We start from the raw sequence: 19556 nt of genomic DNA on the forward strand, positions 1-19556 counted from the left end.
TCTGTATCAAACCAATACTACTAATTTAATTTGAAACTGAACTGTGCCTGTCATCAATCCCCCCCTCGCCCCAGCTTTAACTCAAATTTAAGACAACATTTTGAAGGGCTAAACCCAGGGATGAGTAAACAAAACATGTCACCCAACTGAAAATTATTAGATTTAGATTCAGCAGCACACACATAGAGGAAGAAAAGGCTAAATGTACAAAGATATATATAGACACCTAAAGATTCAGACAGGCACTTTTGAAAAATCCAATGAGGCACCTAACCTTATGTCTACACTGCAATAAAAAAACCTGAGGCACTAACTCACAGACCCTAGGTCAGCTAACTCAGGCTTGCAAAGTTTAGGTCGCAGGGCTAAAAATTTCAGTATAAATGTCCAGGCTGGAACCTGAGCTCTGAGCCCCCACCCTGCTTGCGAACACTGCAATTTCATACCCTTGCAGGCTGAGCTGCAAGAGCAGCTGTGGCCATGCTATGGGTCTTTTATCACAGTGCAGATGTACCCTGAGTGAGTTAGCTTCCTAATTGGGACTAACTGCTGAAATGCTTTCATAAATCCTACTAGGCCCTACACCTGCATCTTTAGGTACCTAAATACCTGTGTACATCTGACACAAAGTCTTGAATTCTCTCTCTCTCTCTCATATATTTTGTGAAATTTTCTATAAATAAAATAGGTTATTTTCAAATGAAGTGGTCTAAACCACACAGACGTTGCACTTAAAATTAAAACATAATAAATTAGGTGAATACCTAGATGGATGTACTGATACTAAATCCATGATTACACAGTGTTGTGGAGCTCCACAATTGCTCCAGGCTACTGGCTAAAAAGAGAGTTTTACACCCTTCAAAATAACTTTCCACACACTCCATAGATTAACAAAGAATCAGCCATACAACTATATATTAGTGATCTAGCAACATGTTTTATAGTTGTCCCAGAAAAACCCAAATACACATCCAACCAGGGGAGATTATGAAATGCACCACACACAGGAGGAAGCTGAGAGTCAAAGTACAGGAGGGGTTTGCCCTACACTTAGGCAGGAATTACGAGGCTGAGCTGTCAAGCCGCTGCTGCCTTCCTGGCAGGGCACGCCCGCGTTCGGGTTCACTCTCCATCCTCCCCGCCCCCGCAGGACCTGACGGGCTCCAGCAAGGCCAGCGGATACGCCAGCCCCGCTCGCAGCGGGCGGCCCTGTCCCAGACACTCGCGCTGCGAACTGCCGACCCGTGAGGCACCTCACCGGGCCGGCAGCGAGCCGTTCCCCGCAGCGCACAACTACCGCCCGCTAGGGTCAAGAGGCCGGGCCAGCAACAGGGGACGAGGGGCTGGCAGGAACTCAGGGGCCCAGCCCCTCCTCCCGTGCCTGCCCCGGCACGGGGTTCCCCGGGGAGTGCCAGGAGCCGCGGGGCAGCGAGACAGGCCGGGCCGCAGGGGGGAGGGGGAGTAGGGACATAAGGCCAGGGGGTGGGGGAAGCTGCTCCGCGGTCACCGCCGGGGGGGGGGTCAGGCTCGGGAGCCCAACAGCCGCGAAGGGGTCGTGGGAAGGGCTCGAGCAGAGCTGCGGCCCCGGGAACGACACTCACCCTCGGCTCTTCCGGTTATTGCTCCCTCTTCATTGTGCCGACTCGAGGCGGAAGCGCCTGAAGTCCTGCACAAACCCGTCCGGGCAGCCCTTCCGGAAACGCTCCCCCTCCGTCATCACGCACCTCAACCTACCCGGCGCGCAGCGATGACATCACACTCCGGCCGCCATGACACTAGAGGCAAAGTAGAACGCACTGCCCTGTGCCCATGGACAACAGGAGAGGACGGGGTTGAGGGGCGGAATGGCCTCCTCGGTGGTCAGAGCCACGGTCCGGGCCGTGAGCAAGAGGAAGATACAGGCCACCCGGGCCGCCCTTACTCTGGTGAGTATCGCGGGGGGTGCGCCGCGCTCGCGGCGGCTGTTAGCCCCAGGGCCAGGTCTGCGGGGCCGCGGGGTGGCTGCCCGGCGGGGTGTGGGGCGCGTCTCCGGGCGAGGCTGTCCAGACCCCTGCCGCGGTGAAGGGCGGTTCCAGGGCCTGTACTGAGCAGCAGTCCGGGGGGGTCTCCTGACACGAGGGAGCAAATGACCGGAGCCCCTTCCGGGCGGGCTGTTCGCCTGCGGGCCTGGCCAGCGCTCTCGGTTGGGTCGCAGGCGAGAGCTGTGGCGGGCGCGCTGGGATGAATCCTGGGTCGCCGACTGTCAAGGTTTCATTGCGAGGTTGGCGATATTTGATGTTTTCCCGTAAAGCCCCTGCTCCTGGAATCAGGAGATTACACGAGACTCTTGGCTTTCACTTACCTTTAAAGGAGCTGTCACCTCTCGTGGTTATGCAGGAAAGCTTGAAAGGGGCAAGTAAACGCACGGTAAGGGCTCGGGAACCAGAAGACGCACAAAAAGATCCCTGTAACGAAATACACACACATGTACAAGTGTATATTTTAAACCTCAAATTTCAAACCAGTCTTGTGATTTTTACGAGACTGACTCACTATTTTGAATGTTTGGAGTTGGCAAAATTGTTGCCTGCAGTAACAATTCAAGAATCTCTAGCAAATGATGCCACCTACTCAGCCATACAGGGATGTCGCCGAAGCTGTGGTGGTGGTGGTGGTAAGTCAATTGTACCAATGTTAGCACAGGTCAGCCCTGCATTTCTCTCTACCCATCTGCACAAAGTACAGTCAAGATTTTTTTAATCCATGATTGCCCTCTAGAAATGTACCTCTCAAGTGGCCCCTGGTTTACATGGGGCACTTTACGTTAAGGGTACTTTCCTTGTGCTGTATGCGACTAAGGCCCCTATTGAACTGCTTGTAATGTGTTTGCATGTGTACATATAAGTGTATAAATAGGTAAGATTTATGCTTATGACCGCCAGTTGCTTTTTTTCTTTTGATGTCATGTCAGAATGAATCTCTATGGCATGTCCTCATCTAAAAATGCAGAAATAAGGCTCAGAGAAGGGCACTGAAATGAGCAGGCACACTTGTGAATGAGGGGGCTTCTGATACGAGGACTACTTTCTTTAGAAAAGACAATAGTAAGAAGACCAATGATAGAAATGAAAGAGACAGAGGCCTACTTAGATGTTCTTATGTATCCTTCTCCCCCACCGTATAAAGGGTGGCACTTGATGGATTAAAAAAAAAAAGCAAAGTTAGGACCTAATTCTGCCCTTCATTGCCCAGTCTCTCTCTCTCTCTCTCTCTCTTTCTCTCTCGTGCATGGCATCTTCAGAGCAACCTTCTATTAATACAATTGTAGGTCCATCAGCCATTTCACGGCCTTCTGGGAAGGTGAAAGATGACGACCTTCACACAGTCCTCGCTATTCAGTGAGAAACCATGACTAATGTCATCAAACCAGCCACTGAACTTTGACTGTCAACCTCCCAGTCAAAAGAGCAACAAAATAAACACACAGAAAAAAATGTTCATTCTAAAACAGGGGTTGTATGCAGATAATTTAGTGTAGAAGTTGGCCTTCAAAATCAGCAAAAGGAGTATGATTATTAAATGACATGCTTAACTCACATGCTACAGGCTATTATTGAGGGTAACTGATCAGTAAGACTTAAAATTGGACACTTGTGAATTAAAGAGGGAAAGTATATTAACATCTGAAGTGTTGCATCTCCAAAAATAAAGAAATACAAAATTAGTAGGGCTGGCAAGCAATTAAAAACATTAATCGTGATTAAATACATGATTAAAAAAAATAATCTCGATTAATTGCGCGATTAATCGTACTGTTAATAATATAATACCATTTATTTAAATATTTTGGATGTTTTCTACATCTTCAAATATATTGCTTTCAGTTACAACACAGAACACAAAGTATACAGTGCTCACTTTATATTTATTTTTGATTACAGATATTTGCGCTATAAAAAACAAAAGAAATATTATTTTTCAATTCACCTCATACAAGTACTGTACTACAATCTCTTTATCATTAAAGTTGAACTTATAAATGTAGAATTATGTACAAAAAATAACTGCATTCAAAAATAAAACAATGTAAAACTTTTAGAGCCTACAAGTCGACTCAGTCCTACTTCAGACAATCGCTCAGACAAACAAGTTTGGTTACAATTTGCGGGAGATAATGCTGCCCGCTTCTTGTTTACAATGTCACCTGAAAGTGAGAACAGGTGTTCACATGGCACTGTTGTAGCCGGTGTCGCAATGTGCCAGATGTTGTAAAGATTCATATGTCCCTTCATGCTTCAACCATCATTCCAAAAGACATTCATCCGTGCTAATGAGAGGTTCTGCTCGATAACCATCCAAAGTAGTGCAGAATGACACATGTTCACTTTCATCATCTGAGTCAGATGCCAGGAGCACACAGTTGATTTTCTTTTTTGGTGGTTCGTGTTAATAGTTTCCACTTCAGAACGTTGCTCTTTTAAGACTTCTGAAAGCATGCTCCACACCTCATCTCTCTCATATTTTGGAAGGCACTTCAGATTCTTAAACCTTGGGTCGAGTGCTGTAGCTATCTTTAAAAATCTCACATTGGTATCTTCTTTGCATTTTGTCAAATCTGCAGTGAAAGGGTTCTTAAAATGAACATGTGCTGAGTCATCATCTGAGACTATTATAACATGAAATATATAGCACAATGCAGGTAAAATAGAGCAGGAGACATACTATTCTCCCCGAAGTCATTCAGTCACAAATTTAATTAATGCATTATTTTTTTAACGAGTGTCATCAGCATGGAAGCGTGTCCTCTGGAATGGTGGCCGAAGCATGAAGGGGCATATGAATGTTTAGTATATCTGGCATGTAAATACCTTGCAGTGATGGCTACAGCAGTGACATATGAATGCCTGTTCTCACTTTCAGGTGACATTTTAAATAAGAATCAGGCAACATTATCTCCCGTAAATGTAAACAAACTTGTTTGAATGATTGGCTGAACAAGAAGTAGGACTCAGTGGGACTTGTAGGTTCTAAAGTTTTACATTGTTTTGTTTGAGTGCAGTTATGTAAAAAAAAAAAAATCTATATTTGTAAGTTGCACTTTCACGATAAAGAGATTGCATTATGGTATTGTATGAGATGCATTGAAAAATACTTTTTTTTCTCATTTTACAGTGCAAATATTTGTAATAAAAATAATATTAAGTGAGCACTGTACACTTTTGTATTCTGTGTTGTAATTGAAATCAATATATTTGAAAACGTAGAAAAACGTCCAAAAATATTTAATAAATTTCAATTGGTATTTTATTGTTTAACAGTGCGATTAAAACTGTGATTAATCATGATACGTTTTTTATCGCAATTCATTTTTTTTAGTGAATCACATGAATTAACTGTGATTAATCAACAGTCCTAAAAATTACAGTTTACAGAAAGAGTAGGTGAGATACAAGTGCTTTCGAAAAACATAACTTTGAATTGCCTGACATTTTTTCATGTTAAATTTCAACTATGAGAGTGAGAAGGTAGGTGTGATAATATTTTTTTTATTGGATTAACTTCAGTTGGTGGAACGTACAAGCTTTTGAGTTGCACAGAGCCCTTCAGATCTGGGGAAGGAAATCAGTGTGTCTGAGCTAAATAGAAGTTGGGATAGATTGGTAAACTTATGGCAGAACACAAGAGGCCATTTAAAGTGGTCATTTGAGGGTTAGATTGGTATGCATAAGGGATTTGAAGTGGGCAGTTAAGGTTGAGCAGGCGGGGAGATGGGTGTTACAAATTGGTTTTATGGCCCATTACAACAATGTCCATGTTGAATCCATTGTTTTTGATGTCTAGCAGAGTTATGAATTTAAGTTCCCAGGCTCGCCTTTTGAAGATATTGTGCAGATTTCCTTTGTGGACAGATATTGAAAGTGAAAAGTGTTTACCCGTGGGTGGTAGTGTTTTTGTCTTTTATCATTTTTCTATGCAAATTTCATTCGAGAGAGTAGTAATTGTCTGGTTTCTCCCAAGTTGTTGGGGCATTTGATGTGCTTGAGGATGTACACCACATACTGTGATAAGCATGTGTAGTTCCACGAATCTTGAAAGGTGTGTTCGGGGGCGGAGTAATTGATCATCATTGCAGTGGTGATATATCTGTAAGTTTTGCATCTGTTGTTGTGGTAAGTTCTTGTGCCACTTTGAGTTGGTGTATCCTGGTCTGTGAGGAGCTTGCTTCTGATACCCAGCTTGGCGAGGCCTGCGGGGTGTTTGAAGGCCAAGAGTGTGGTTGGGAAAGATTTCTTTCAGGATGTGGTGGCCATTAAATGTGGGTTATAATTATTTGATACCCCAGATGGATTCCAGTGTGGGGTGGTAGCAGTGTGCCATCATTGGGCTTGTTTGTTTTTCTGTATCGAAGCAGGTTTTTTCCAGGGCATTTGGGTGGCTTTTTCCATGGTGCAATCTACTTCTCTGGTAGAGTGTCCTTGTTTGAAGTGTGTTAAGAAGTGTATCCGAGACTTTCTCTTAATCGCATATTCTGTGGTATCTGAGTATCTAGCTGTAGAGAACAGATTTTTCTGGAACTGTGGACGTAATGTGGTGATCCGTGGGTTTTTTGTATAATGTCGTTTGTAGGGTTCAATTGTTGAATCTAATAGTGGTGTATAGCAGAGGTGAAAGTAAGCCGGTACAGGCCAATATGGCGTACCGGTAAGAAAGTGGCTGAAGCATTCAGTACCAATTGGTAAAATAGGCTAGGTTTAACTAAAGTAATAACAAAAAATCTGATTAATCGCATGTTTGCAGCAAACATCCCTCTCTGCAAGCAAACCAACCACCCCTAAGCGTAGTTGGAGGGGGAATCAGAGTTGACCTGGGAGATTAGGAGAGCCAAAAGGCAGCAGGCTGGGGGGGTCTAAGGAGTGCAATACAAGCAGGACCCAGGAGTGTGATTGTGCAGAAAGCCCCTTGCTCCCCACCCGATTTGCTCTTGGGCTGGTTCTCCTGCGGGCTGCCTGCTCTCCAACATGCAGATCCACATGCGAGGGCCCTTGGGGGACGAGGCAGCTTGGGGAGCAAGTGTTGTGTGCACGCTGCAGGATGGAGGGGTGTCTTTGCGCTCGGTGCTCAGGGCACTGCGCTCTGCTTCCAGCCCTTGTGTTCATTCATTATTCAGCCAGCTGCGGGAGGGAAAGCTCACCTGGCTACAATCGGGGAGAACCAGAGCCAGGGACGCTCCTTCCTTCTTCTGTGTCCGGGCTCTTTGGGGGAGTCTCTGCAGCAGTCCCTGTTGCAGGCAGCTGTGGCATGCCAGAAGCAGGGGGCTGGGGGGCAAAGCGTGGGGCTTGGCAGCGCACAAGCTGGGTTTTGCAGCATCTGGCGCCCCAGCTGAAACTTCTCCATCTCGCACCTCTTTCCCACTGGAGGGGCTTGCTGCTGTTTGCTGGTCTGTGACACCCCACAGGCCTCAACAAATGAACAAGCTGAAAGTCATCCACAAAAGGGTATAGCTACATAGCCGTCGTTAAAGCGCTGCCATGGCTTTAACGTCAACTAGGTAGACATACCCTTAAAGCTACTACCAATACTCTAGAATATAACTAGTGGACAGCTACTGTATCAGAGTTATGCAAAGGGATCTATGAAGTAAAGTGTGTAGGAGTGGAGGTGGGATGGGTTGTGATACGACCGTACCGTAAGAAATTTAAGTTACTTTCACCCCTGGTGTACAGGAAGTTGATGCTAGTGTGGGGAGTGATGTGGGAGTGTTGATGCTGATGTGGGAGTGTTCTACAGAGAGTTTGATGGATGGGTGGTAGTGGTTCAAGTTGTGGTGGAAATCTGAGGGAGTTTAGCTCTTCTGTCCAGACATGAAAATATTATCAGTCTATCTCAGGTATATTGTTGGTTTCATGATTAATTTTTCCAGAAATGCTTCCTCAAGGTGGCCCATGCAGAGGTTGACTTATTGGGGAGCCATCCTAGTACCCATTTCTGTTCCCATGGTTTGGACAAAGTGTGTGGTATTAAATGTGAAGTTGTGAGTGAGGATGAAATGGGTGAGTTTGACAATGTGTTTAGGGTGGATATCCAAGTGTTGTAAGTTCTCTTGTAAGTATTTGAGATAGGCAGCAATGCCATTATGATGAGGGATGTTGGCATGTACGGAGGTGACCTCCATGGTGGCAAGGATGATGTTCAGAGGGAGGTTGTTAATGTTGCAGAGTTTCTGGAGGAAATTGATATTGTCTTGAAGGAAGCTTGCCTTTTGTGTGGTGAGTGATTTGAGGTTTCAACCTTAACATTACTTTAATTATCTTGCACTCATAACCTTACGTATCTCTTTTAATTTAAAAAAACAAACCCACAAAATAAAAATTTTCTAGTGGTTATCTGTGACAGTTACTGGCAAGAATACAATATGAAGTCAAAGGATTATTGGGGCATAAACTGATTTCCAGCTCGGGTCAAGAAGTTTCCCTTCAGTACATAGATTAAGCTGGAAAAATTATCCAGAAGACTTATCTGAATAGCTGCCAACACTCCAAATGCATATAGGATTTGGGAGACAGGCTTGGAAGGAATTGGTTAAAAAATCACAAATTATAGATGTAATAGTTTTACCCCTCAGAACTATGACACACAATGGTTTAAACTTCAGAACTCCTCAGTGCATCTGTTCGCTTGGGCTGTGTGCTAAGATCGGGACATGAGACTTAGCTGATGGTTTTATCAGATGCAGAAGGAAAACTGCATCAGAATACAGTTATTTCGACTTGAGAAGGTTATCTTCACAATTATAGAAGCAAGATTTTTATTTATTTATTAATGAAAACTGAACTTCTGTAGAAACTGCCCCCATTCACCATGGAAATTTCCTGATCACCATTGATAAGTGGGAGCATGCATTTGTCAATTTTGGCTTTCTTATGGTAGATTTATACCATTATGAGGGCGTATATTTTCCTTTGCATTAGTTGCCAATCTTCACTGTGGGAGACATGCTATTGAGCTAAGTGTGTTTGGTCTCTGGTACTGCAATTCTTGTGTTCCCCTGGTGATAGAACATCAGGCAACTTGCAGGTATATAAAGTAGATTTTTTTTTGATGGCTTTATTTGTTTCTGAAGCCAGTTCTGTGGCACCTAGACCTTGATAAAACTGATTTCTGCAGAGCCAAAGTCTGGCTAGCTTCTCATAGAAACACTATTAGATTAAAGATCATAATTTAATAACACAAGAAAACTTATTTTATCATCTTAAACTGAAAGAATTTCAAAATTCTCAGTCTCACGATCTATGTTTAGTTATTCTAACATTTCACTCAGGTTGGGCAATGAAGGCATACTAACATTTTCTGGGTTTTATGCACGAGTACAATATTGCAGTATATGGTTGCAAACTTAACAAAAAAATCTTGTGGTGAGCTTCTCAAGAAGTTTCTCAATTTTCAGTACTGTATTTTTCAAAAAGAGAATCTAACTTCCTGTGATGTATTCATTTATTATCTACAAATGTGTAGTCTGTCTGGCGGGAAGCAGGGGGTTATTTGATCCCCTTTACATTATGTTTTCAGCTTGTGGTGAAGTTAATTTATAAACTCTGCTCTTTTCCGTAAATTCTCATGTGCATTAACCAGTTTAATTCTATGAGACCTTGTCTACACTAAAGGGAAAAGTTGATCTAAGCTACGCAATTTGAGTTATATGACTAGCGTAACTCAAATCAACGTAGCTTAGATCTACTTACCATGGGGTCCCGTTGACTCTCCTCAATCAGGTGGAGTACATTAGTGGAGAGCAATCGGCGGTCAATTTAGCGGCTTTTCACTATACCCGCTAAATCAACCACTGATGCATCACAGCGTGATCCTCCGGTAAGTGTAGACAAGCCCTGAGTCTACGTCTGACAGACAGCTTAAAATTATGCAATTTAGCGTGTTAATTGTAAAAACACAACAAGTTGAATGGCTAGTTTATACTCTCACTAGTGACTCCAATGTGAGAGGTGGATTTCTAATGTGCGGGAGGAGACGCTAAAGTGAAAACTTGACAGCTGTGAAGCTGGAATGAAACTGAGTTTTTATTTGTAATGGACAGTAAAAGCAATAAACGACTGAATATTATTCAGAACTTTTAACATTTTTCAAAGCAAGGAAAAGTTAATAAAATCTTTTTATTTTTCAGACTCCGTCAGCTGTACATAAGATAAAACAGCTTCTTAAAGATAAACCTGATCATGTAAGTACAAATGGAAGGCATTCTTGTATGCTATTCTAATATTTTTTAGCTTACCTTATGAAGAGCACTCTTAATTATTATTATACTAGCAGCTGTCCTGTGTAGTACTTGTGATCAGTGTAAAACAATACAGCTTGAAACAATCATTGTGGACACCATTTAGACATGAGATCTTCCTTTATTTTTTAATAAATGCATTTATCCAACAAGCTTTATTTTCATATACAAAAATCAAATGAGGTGGGGGAAAATGACCATAAGGACAATAAGTCAACTGTCATAATCTTTGAGACAGATTAAACTCCAGCATGCATTCCTTAAAGGTTTAACAAAATTTTAAAGTATGTCCATATTGCCACTTTAATGAAACTAGTCTAATCTGTTGATGCTAGTAAGGTAATGATTTTCTAGTATGGCAAGAGATCTCCAACTATTGATGTGAAGGTATTCTTCAAATAATTTATGAAAATTTAGAATTTCTCAACGCGGGTTATTCTGTTGTGAAGTATGTTATGTCCACATAATGTTGCCCCTTCTGGCCTGAGGGTTAGCCAGTATTTGGGGCCTTGCTTGTTTCCATTAGGAGAAGACATTGATGCCAATAGTCAGGTATTTCTTTGGTGTGATCCCGTTTATTTACAAGAATGTACACAAAGTCCTGTTTCTCTGAACACAGTAAAAACAAACAGCAGGTGTTTTCCTTACTCAGAGATCCAAGTCTGCTCCAGCAAGTACTATGCCCAAAAGAAAGTCTGTCTCTTATCTTCTTACCAGGGCCACTCTCACAACTACTTCTCTCACTTTCTGTTTATCACACACACAAGCGTGAAATCTGCAATGGTGACAAAGTGGAGAGGCCATGGTTTATGTACTCAAAAACCCAGAATGCTGCATACTGTTTTTGTTGCAAACTCTTACAGTCTAATGTTCCAGCCACATTGGGTTCTACAGGAACAAAGGACTGGAAAAATCTGGCATGCCATGAGAAGGCAGCAAATCACCAGAGAGCATTCTATAAGTGGAAAGAGCTTGAGATGAGACTAAGGTTAAAGGCCACCAGAGATGATTGCATCAGAGTCTCTTTACTGGCAAAATGTTCTGAAAAGGCTCATTGCCATTGTGAGAATGCTTGCTACCCAAAACCTAGCACTGTGTGGCACTTCAGATCAGCTGTATGTGCCAAACAATGGAAACTTCCTTAAAATTGTGGAGCTGATGGCTGAGTTTGATGCTGTAGTCCAGGAGCATCTAGGAAGAGTCACCTAAGAAGAGTCACCACCCAAGAAATGTACACACACCACTACTTTGGAAAAACAATTCAAAATGAGATCATACGGTTCCTGGCAACAAAAGTCAAACAGAAGATTGTGGCAAATTTGAAGTCAGTAAGATATTACTCTGTTATTCTGGACTGCACACCTGACATCAGCCATACGGAATAAATGACTTTAATGGTGCATTTTGTAACAACAACAGAACCTCGTGAAAATGTCCCCGCAGTGGTAACTGTCAGAGAGCATTTTCTAGAATTTGACATTGCTGATACTATAGGAGCTGGTATGACAAATGTGCTTCTTAAAAAGCTGGAAAATACAGGGATTGCGATAGCTGACCTGAGAGGTCAGGGCTACGATAATGGTGCCAACATAAGAGGAAAGAACAGAGGAGTGCAGACATGGATCCGAGAGTTAAACCCTCGAGCTTTTTTTGTCCCATGCTGTTCTCATTCATTGAACTTGGTGGTCAGTGATGCAGCATCTGAATATTTTAATGTAATTCAAAGCATCAATGTATTTCCTGGCTCTTTGAGCTCTGGTCAAGTGAAAAATTCTCTGCATCAGCTCATCGATGGCAAATTTTGAAGCAACATATGGGAACATCCTCTCTGACACTGAAACCACTGAGTGCCACACGATGGGAAAGTCGAGTGGAGGCGATAAAGCCTATCAAACACCAAATTGGAACGATAGATGATACCATAGTTGCCATTATGGAGGATAATGCTATGACAGGAACTGTTTGTGGGAGAACAGTGGCAGAGGGAAATGGAATCACCAGAAACATACATAACTTAAAATTTCTGTGTGGCTTAGTGTTGTGGGATGACATACTGTTTGAAATAAATGTTTGTAAGCAAGAGACTCCAAGGTGTTGACCTTGATATATCTGGAGCAATGGAACAACTGGACAAAGCAAAGTCATACCTACAGTCTTACCGGTCAGATGAGGGATTTCAAAACGTTCTGAAGAGTGCACAGAAGTTGGCACACTGAAGCTATTTTCCCACCCATTCAAGAATACAAGAGTCACCGAAGAAGAAGACATTTTGATTACGAGGCACGGGTTAATCCCATAAGAGACTCCTAACAACAATTCAAAGTTGAATTCTTTAACCAAGTGCTAGATTGTGCAATACAGTCAGTTGAAGAAGGTTTCATGCAGCTCAAGGAACACAGCAGTATATTTGGGATGTTGTATGATATTCCAAAATTCCTCACTATACCTGAAAAAGCCCTACACCAGCAATGCAGGGCACTAGAGACCATGTTGACACATGATGACATGCGCAATATTGATGTGAGTGATTTAGGTGATGAACTGAAAGCCCTTTCAAGATGCATTTCAGCAAGATCAACTCCAAAGACTGTTCTGGAATATATGTGCACAAATAAGATGACCACCCTCTTTCCAAATGCTTTTGTTGCTCTGCGCATACTTCTAACACTTCCTGTAACAGTTGCCAGTGGAGAACGCAGCTTCTCCAAGCTGAAGTTAATAAAAACACATCTACACTCTGTTAGGGGGCTTATTCCTTCACCCTCTCACTTCCCTGGTCCTTCTCGCATAAACAGAGAGCAACAATACCCGAAGTCCAAAGGTGCAAACAATTTGATGTTTATTGGGGTAAACTTCCAGCAAGCATGATTCTAGTTTCCTTCCTCAGTGTCCCCCTTCCCAGCTCTGACACCACAGAGCCATCCCTTTTCCCATTCCCTGTTCCCATTCCCCCCTTACTTCCTGATTGACTGCAGACTATATAGTAAAACTTGAGTTTTGCTTAGCTATACCTTAACCAATCATTTTACTGAAATTTAACCAACCAATCCTAACATACAGTAACATGGTTATTTAATCAATTATATTCCACTACCTTAATTAGTTTACACCCAGCAAAATTAATTATACCGCAGACAGAAACAATTACAGAACCAGACAGAGACCATGCAAATAAACGTGCAAAACAATACAGAAGTGAGGATTTCACAACTACATCTATACAGAAATAAGGGTTTTACAACTACATTTATACAGACATAAGGGTTTTCCAGCTGTGTTTATTGATAAGTGAGTTCTTACCAGACAGAAAACTATCAAACTAAATTTTCTTTTACATGTTCTAGGCTTTTCCCTTTATCTGGAGGTGATAGATCGGATCATCTTCCTAACAGCCCCAGATTGCCTTATTTTAATGTGACTAGTTTTGGAATGTGAGGATGTGACCGTTCACTTCTCAGCTTATGGCTGCCTCTGCTGCTTAGCCAAAGGCCTTACTTAGCCTAAGAACAGAGCCTCAGACTGTCCCAGTATGAGAAGGCCCTTTCACAGACAGCCAGTGATTTTGATTCTTTCTTTTATACCTCTATAACTAGCTAAGTGATAAGAATACCCGTAAATTCTTAAAGTATAGGCCTTTACAGACAGGCCTGAATATCTATATCCTAACACGCTCCACAATGACACCAGAGAGGCTGGTCGGCCTTGCAACCATCTCAATAGAACATGAGCTGGCCCAGACTGTGGACGTTCAGGAAGCAGTTCAAATCTTTGCAGTCAAGAAGGCACAGAAAGCACCACTTTGAAAGATAAAAATGCCAGTGTTTACTATGCAGACAAGAAAAGTTACATTTGCTGTTCAGGCGTTTGAAAGTTAAATGTTACTTAAAATTTTTGAACAAGGCATTTTAAGTTGTTAGTTCTCCTTTATTGGGGTAGGTAGAAGAGCAGGACCATGAGAGGAGTAGAATAGGAAGAAGGCAGAATTGAGACCTTTCAAAGTTTTGGCCCAAGCAAGGAGGCATGGGGCGTCATTTGAGTTCCCCGCCTCAGGTGCCAAAATGTTATGGGCCATCCCTGGACTGAATTATGAGTCAGTGTGGCTTCCTGGGTCAATGTTGAGCAGATCTTAAAAATAGGAAGGGCTGAGTGGTAATATGGATAATGAAAATTGCAACCCATCTAACTTTTTAGTATACTGTGAAATAGAGGTTCTCTCCACTAATCAGCATAGCAATGCTGTGAAAATGTAACTGTATTTGGCTCAGCCTCAAACTTGCCAGCATTACGTAAATTGCTTCAATTGCTCCTACAATGAGGAGAAGTAAGCACCAGCCTGCAACTCATTGCAACAGGCATGCAGAAGATCTGTACTGTGATTTTTACTGGGGCGGATGAGAGCCGGGTGAGAGAATTTGGAATGCATCCCATTAAGCCCTAGAACTGGCTTCCTTTCTATGATGAGTGAGTGTTCAAGTTTGTAAAGTGTTGCGGACTGACAGTACTATATAAGCATAAACTGTCTCATTTGAAGTCATAAAACCATTTGGCTTTGAAGCAAGATTTTCTCATCCAAACTGCTTATAAGACCAAACACCTACAAGGGTGCCAACAGTTTTACTAGTGAATTACATTAGAATGCTATTTTTACATACTGTAGGTCTTTGTCCACAATAGGAAAACTTATATGTGTAGTTTTCCACCATTGCAACACTGCATGTGATAGCAAAAGTAGAATGGAACTTGTAGTAGAAGCAGGGCTCAGGCTAAACCTGACAATATGATGGTAGAAGTGCCTCTGCTTCATTGACATTTTCATCACTATTACTACCACTAGTGTAGAATTATAGGTATAAATTGTACTAGTGTAGTGCATAGGAGTTAGGCTTCAGTTTGAGTATATATTATGCATTTTATAACTTAAAAGTTCCGACTCACTCTTCTAGTCAGTCTGTACCCCCTCCACCCCCCCCAAAAAAGAAACCCAAAACATTTTGGCTCTTCATTCCTAAAATGAATTCATCCTAATTTTAACCCTAGATGACAGGGGGAAAACATTGAATGGTAGCTATCGAGTTGATTCGTGCACTGAGTTTCCAACTCTCTGCTGGCACACTGTACATTTAAATAAAACTCTTATATTTCAGGTAGGTGTGAAAGTTGGAGTCCGTACAAGGGGGTGTAATGGACTTTCATACACGTTAGACTATACAAAAACAAAAGGCGACTCCGATGAAGAAGTAGTTCAAGATGGTGAGTGTTTATTTGTTTTTATCTATTTGAAGCAGTAAAAAGGTGGCGAGGGCAGGTGCAGAATAACTTGATTACTGATCTTCCAAACTATAATGGAGTAGAGACAGGCTAGAATTTACTAGCTGCATGAAATTACTGAGAGAATACCCTAGTAAGAATTGCTGTTGCTGTCACTTTAGATTCCATTGTAAAAGTACCCACTTGTTAAAACTTCCTGGATTAAATTAAATACTGCTAGCCCAGAGGGTACAAATTGCATCCTTTTCCCGCCCCACCATATGTCCAGGCTGTACCATGGGTTGGAGTTCTCCAGGGCCTGGGAGGCTATGTTTACATCTGGTGGTGGGGTGGCAGCTTTAAGTTAATGCTTGAGTATCATAGGATCCTCCTTGTGCAGGTTGCTTGGTGGAGCACATCCTCCAGCAGACTTTGTCACAAGCACTTCTTTGTCAGCACAGCCTACTTCTTTTGGCTAACCTTGCTGGCTCCAGGCCCCTGGGGTTGCTGCATCCCTGAGTTACATTGATATACACTGGCACAGAATATACTCAGATGAAACAAAGGACCTTCCAAAAACACTGCTTTTATATAAACTAATGGATTCCCTTCTTGGGTTCATCATTATTGGTATTTTTTCATCTACAAAGCCAAATTGGCTTATTAAAATGAGAAATCATAAATAGTCTATAAATCAAAACTGCAGTCTTAATGTTCAGCATCCTGCAGCCTGTAAAACTTCTGTATGTTAGCTGGAAATCCTGCCTGTTCCAATATTAAGACTTGAGAAGCACTAATTCCTAGCCCTGATCGTTTTACTTTATAGTATATTGGATGGACCTTACACCTCTCCCTAGTACAGAACTAAATATTGCTAGTAACTCAGCTTCACCCATATAACTTTGGCAAGGGGAAGGATAATCCATTTGAGAAGGAAATAAAATATTTTTGAGGCAGGTTTTCTTTAAAAAGTCAGCTGCTTGAAAGCAGTGCAGAGCTTTGGAATGTTAGTAATCCCAGTAGAAATGGATTAATGAACATAATTCATAGACACCAAGGTCAGAAGGGTTCATTGTGATCATCTAGTCTGACCTCCTGTATAACACAGGCTATAGAACTTCCCCAAAATAATTCTTACATCATATGTCTTTAAAAAAAAAATCCAATTGTCAGTGATGGTGAATCCACCATGGCCCTTTAAGTTCTTCCAAGGGTTAATTACTCTCACTATTAAAAATGTACATCTTATTCCAGTCTGTGGGAGTGTCAAAGCTGCACTTTATCACACAGTTACACAATTACATTGGCTTGACCCCTCATGAAGTGTAAATAAATACACCATAATATCAATACTCAACCATTTACAGATAGCAAGTGATAGTAATCTCAACTGGAGTTCTTTAACAGAGGCAAGTAAATGATGAATATCCTGAAAATAATAAGAAAATGCAGCACATTTCACTGACAGACCTCAGTTTTTAGCTTCGTTTTATATCAGTTATCTACCAGATTGTACTGTAACACAAGACCTGTGTCAGATTACATAACAGTTGTTTTTTTTTGTGTCCCATTCAAGGAGTCAGAGTGTTTATTGAAAAGAAAGCACAGCTGACACTTCTAGGAACTGAAATGGACTATGTAGAAGACAAACTATCCAGTGAATTTGTTTTCAATAACCCAAACATCAAAGGAACATGTGGCTGTGGAGAAAGCTTTAACATTTGAAATCTCAGGACTATTATCTTGGCTTATAACACCATGAAACACTTCTTCATCTGTGTGACTTTCTAAAGCTGTCACATTTTTCAGGTTTTTAGGCTTTGTAACGTGTGGCTGCATTTTAAGGAAAATAAAGCGAATGCATTTTGGAAATGTAACCTGTGTGTTAAATTTCAGCACTGGTGTATTTATGCAGTAATTTGGGGTGAATTGGGCTCTAGACAGTAAGAACAGCGAGGTGCAGTAGCACTTCTGTGTTTTCATATGTGATGGGAAATAAATCTCAATATTTCTCCTTTTCTTGTCATTTCCCTCTCCTTCACCGCTACCAGTCGCCCAAAAATTGTGTGGTGTAAGAACAGACTCCATGTGCATTCTGCTTTAATTAGAAGAAAATGGTAGGACTGTATATGTATGAATAGGTTTCAGAATTAACTTATACTCATTTAAAAAGAACACACACACAAAAGAAGGTATGTATCTGACAGACGTTTCCAATGTCTTCACCCCTTGATGCTTTGATTATGGATTTAGTGGTGATCTGTTTGCAAAGAAAAATCAATAAGTTCTAAGAGGGAGGAAATCCTACTTTCTAGTGCGAAAATTTTCATACGTTATGTCACCAACTGTGGCTACATCGTGGAATGAGCTAATTCAAGTCTCCAAAGTTATGCTCACCCTTTCATTTTGAGTTATTTTAGTGCCTATATAAATGTTTGTGCTTGCTACAAGGAAAGGAAATCTCTTTGTTGCAGCCAGGAAGACAAGTAGTGTGGTGTTCCAGAATAATGCAACATCTTCAACCATTTGAATGTTAAGGCAGAATGTGCACAGGCCTCCTTTTCCCACATCCCATGTATCTGTCTTTTCCCCCAGTTGACCAAGACAGCAAAATTCCTAAACTGCTTCCAACCCAGTACATGTATGTATTCCCCCTATGCTGTCTGGTCACCCAACAAGGAAATTGTTTTATGATGGTGGAAGGAATTTTGTCACTTTCCTGTCGTCATACTCACAACTTACTTTCTGTCATAGCTGAAACCTCATTGGTAACTTGAGTAGATGTTAGGTTTTCCCTGATAAGGTTGACTCTAAATTCTGTTCAACAGTTGTTTGAGGTGAAGGTAACTTTGTAAAAGGAAAATTCCACTGTAGTTTATAAAAACAGCTCAGAATCTTTGACTTGTATAAAATCAATGACATTAGCTTTTTTGTTAAACTGACACCAGGCATTAATTTAAGGGAAGACAAAAACTTATTGCTTGGAAGAAGCCATTTGCTTTGATAGAAAGAAACTAGTTTTATCTCCCTCTCGCACATTAAGATCCTTCTGGCTACACACCAATCTTCCCAACATGTATCATTCTTCAGCACCTCCTCCCCAACTACTCAGGTATCAGTAAATATCTCTCCAGGCTTTCTGGAAAGCCAGAGTAATTTAAGTGGCCACTATGCACCAAGCCACTCACTTGTGCAGCTTGCAGGAGGAGTAGAGAGGGGAAGAAGCTATTGTTACTAGAGTAGTTGAGCTGAAAGTTGGGGGGGGGGGGGGGGAAGAGGAGACAGGTGGAAGGGAGCTCACAAGGAATACCTGAATGCTGGCTTTAAATAAGGAAGGAGCTGGAGTGGGGGAAGGAGATGGGACTGAATAAGGCATAAAACCTGGAGATTTACTATCCAGGGGTGGATTCATTCTGGAGAGCAGTTTATTGGTACTTGAGAGGGAGAACTGTGGACTGTTACCTGTTGAGGGACTGGAAATGCAGCTAGAACTGGTTGAGGGAGGAGGAGATAAATCTATGGCATCCTCCCTGCAGTAGTCAGCACAGCCCACAAGAATAGAAGGTTGAAGCTTCCACGTGTATTGCTTAATTAATATTCATACTTGAATTTTAATTATTTTGTAATGTATGCAATTTTGATGTAAAAACACTGGAGTTTTCCTTTATCAACTGTCATACACAAATAGTTGCATTATTATATATAGTAGTTATAGAACAGTAACAAAGTATATGGGGAAAACATGACAACCGGCTCAGTAGATTTGAATTTCTAATGCCACAGTCCTCCATTCCTGCCAAAAAAAATCAAGTCTGTGTGGCATTGTAGAGCTAATGTCTAAAGTAGTCCCAATGATAGACTAATTCTCTCATTTGTAAATCTATTCCTTACTGGAAATTAAAAAAAAAAAAAAAAAAAAAAGAATGTAACAGGTGGTTGGTAAAAGTGCTATCCCTGTATTCACTCTAACTCTGTTTTTGAGTTCTTGAGGGCTTTTGCATATTCATGGGTTCGTGTATATGCTCTGTGAGTGAAAGTT

The 19556-nt window shown here is 41.6% G+C and overlaps 2 protein-coding genes across 5 annotated transcripts in view; one reads left to right on the forward strand and one right to left on the reverse strand.

Annotated features, from left to right (window-relative positions):
• Window positions 1-1740, reverse strand: part of TUT7 (terminal uridylyl transferase 7) — a 47204-nt gene extending 45464 nt beyond the window's left edge. For 2 of the 4 annotated variants that reach the window (XM_065599425.1, XM_065599424.1), the window contains exon 1: window positions 1605-1740. The gene's annotated coding sequence lies outside the window, so the exon portion shown is untranslated. Of the gene's footprint in view, window positions 1-764 lie in introns of all 4 variants that reach the window. The other 2 variants (XM_005304304.5, XM_042854552.2) reach the window with 2 other exon arrangements.
• On the forward strand, window positions 1736-19441 carry LOC101953644 (iron-sulfur cluster assembly 1 homolog, mitochondrial). Its single transcript, XM_065599426.1, has 4 exons — window positions 1736-1928; window positions 10160-10213; window positions 15415-15520; window positions 17094-19441. Exons 1-4 carry the CDS (start codon window positions 1848-1850, stop codon window positions 17240-17242), a joined length of 390 nt encoding a protein of 129 aa, XP_065455498.1. The 5' UTR covers window positions 1736-1847; the 3' UTR covers window positions 17243-19441.
• The last annotated feature ends 115 nt before the right edge of the window (window positions 19442-19556 follow it).

The sequence above is a fragment of the Chrysemys picta genome, chromosome 6 (genome assembly GCF_011386835.1).
Source record: "Chrysemys picta bellii isolate R12L10 chromosome 6, ASM1138683v2, whole genome shotgun sequence".
Classification (NCBI taxonomy): Eukaryota; Metazoa; Chordata; order Testudines; family Emydidae; genus Chrysemys; species Chrysemys picta.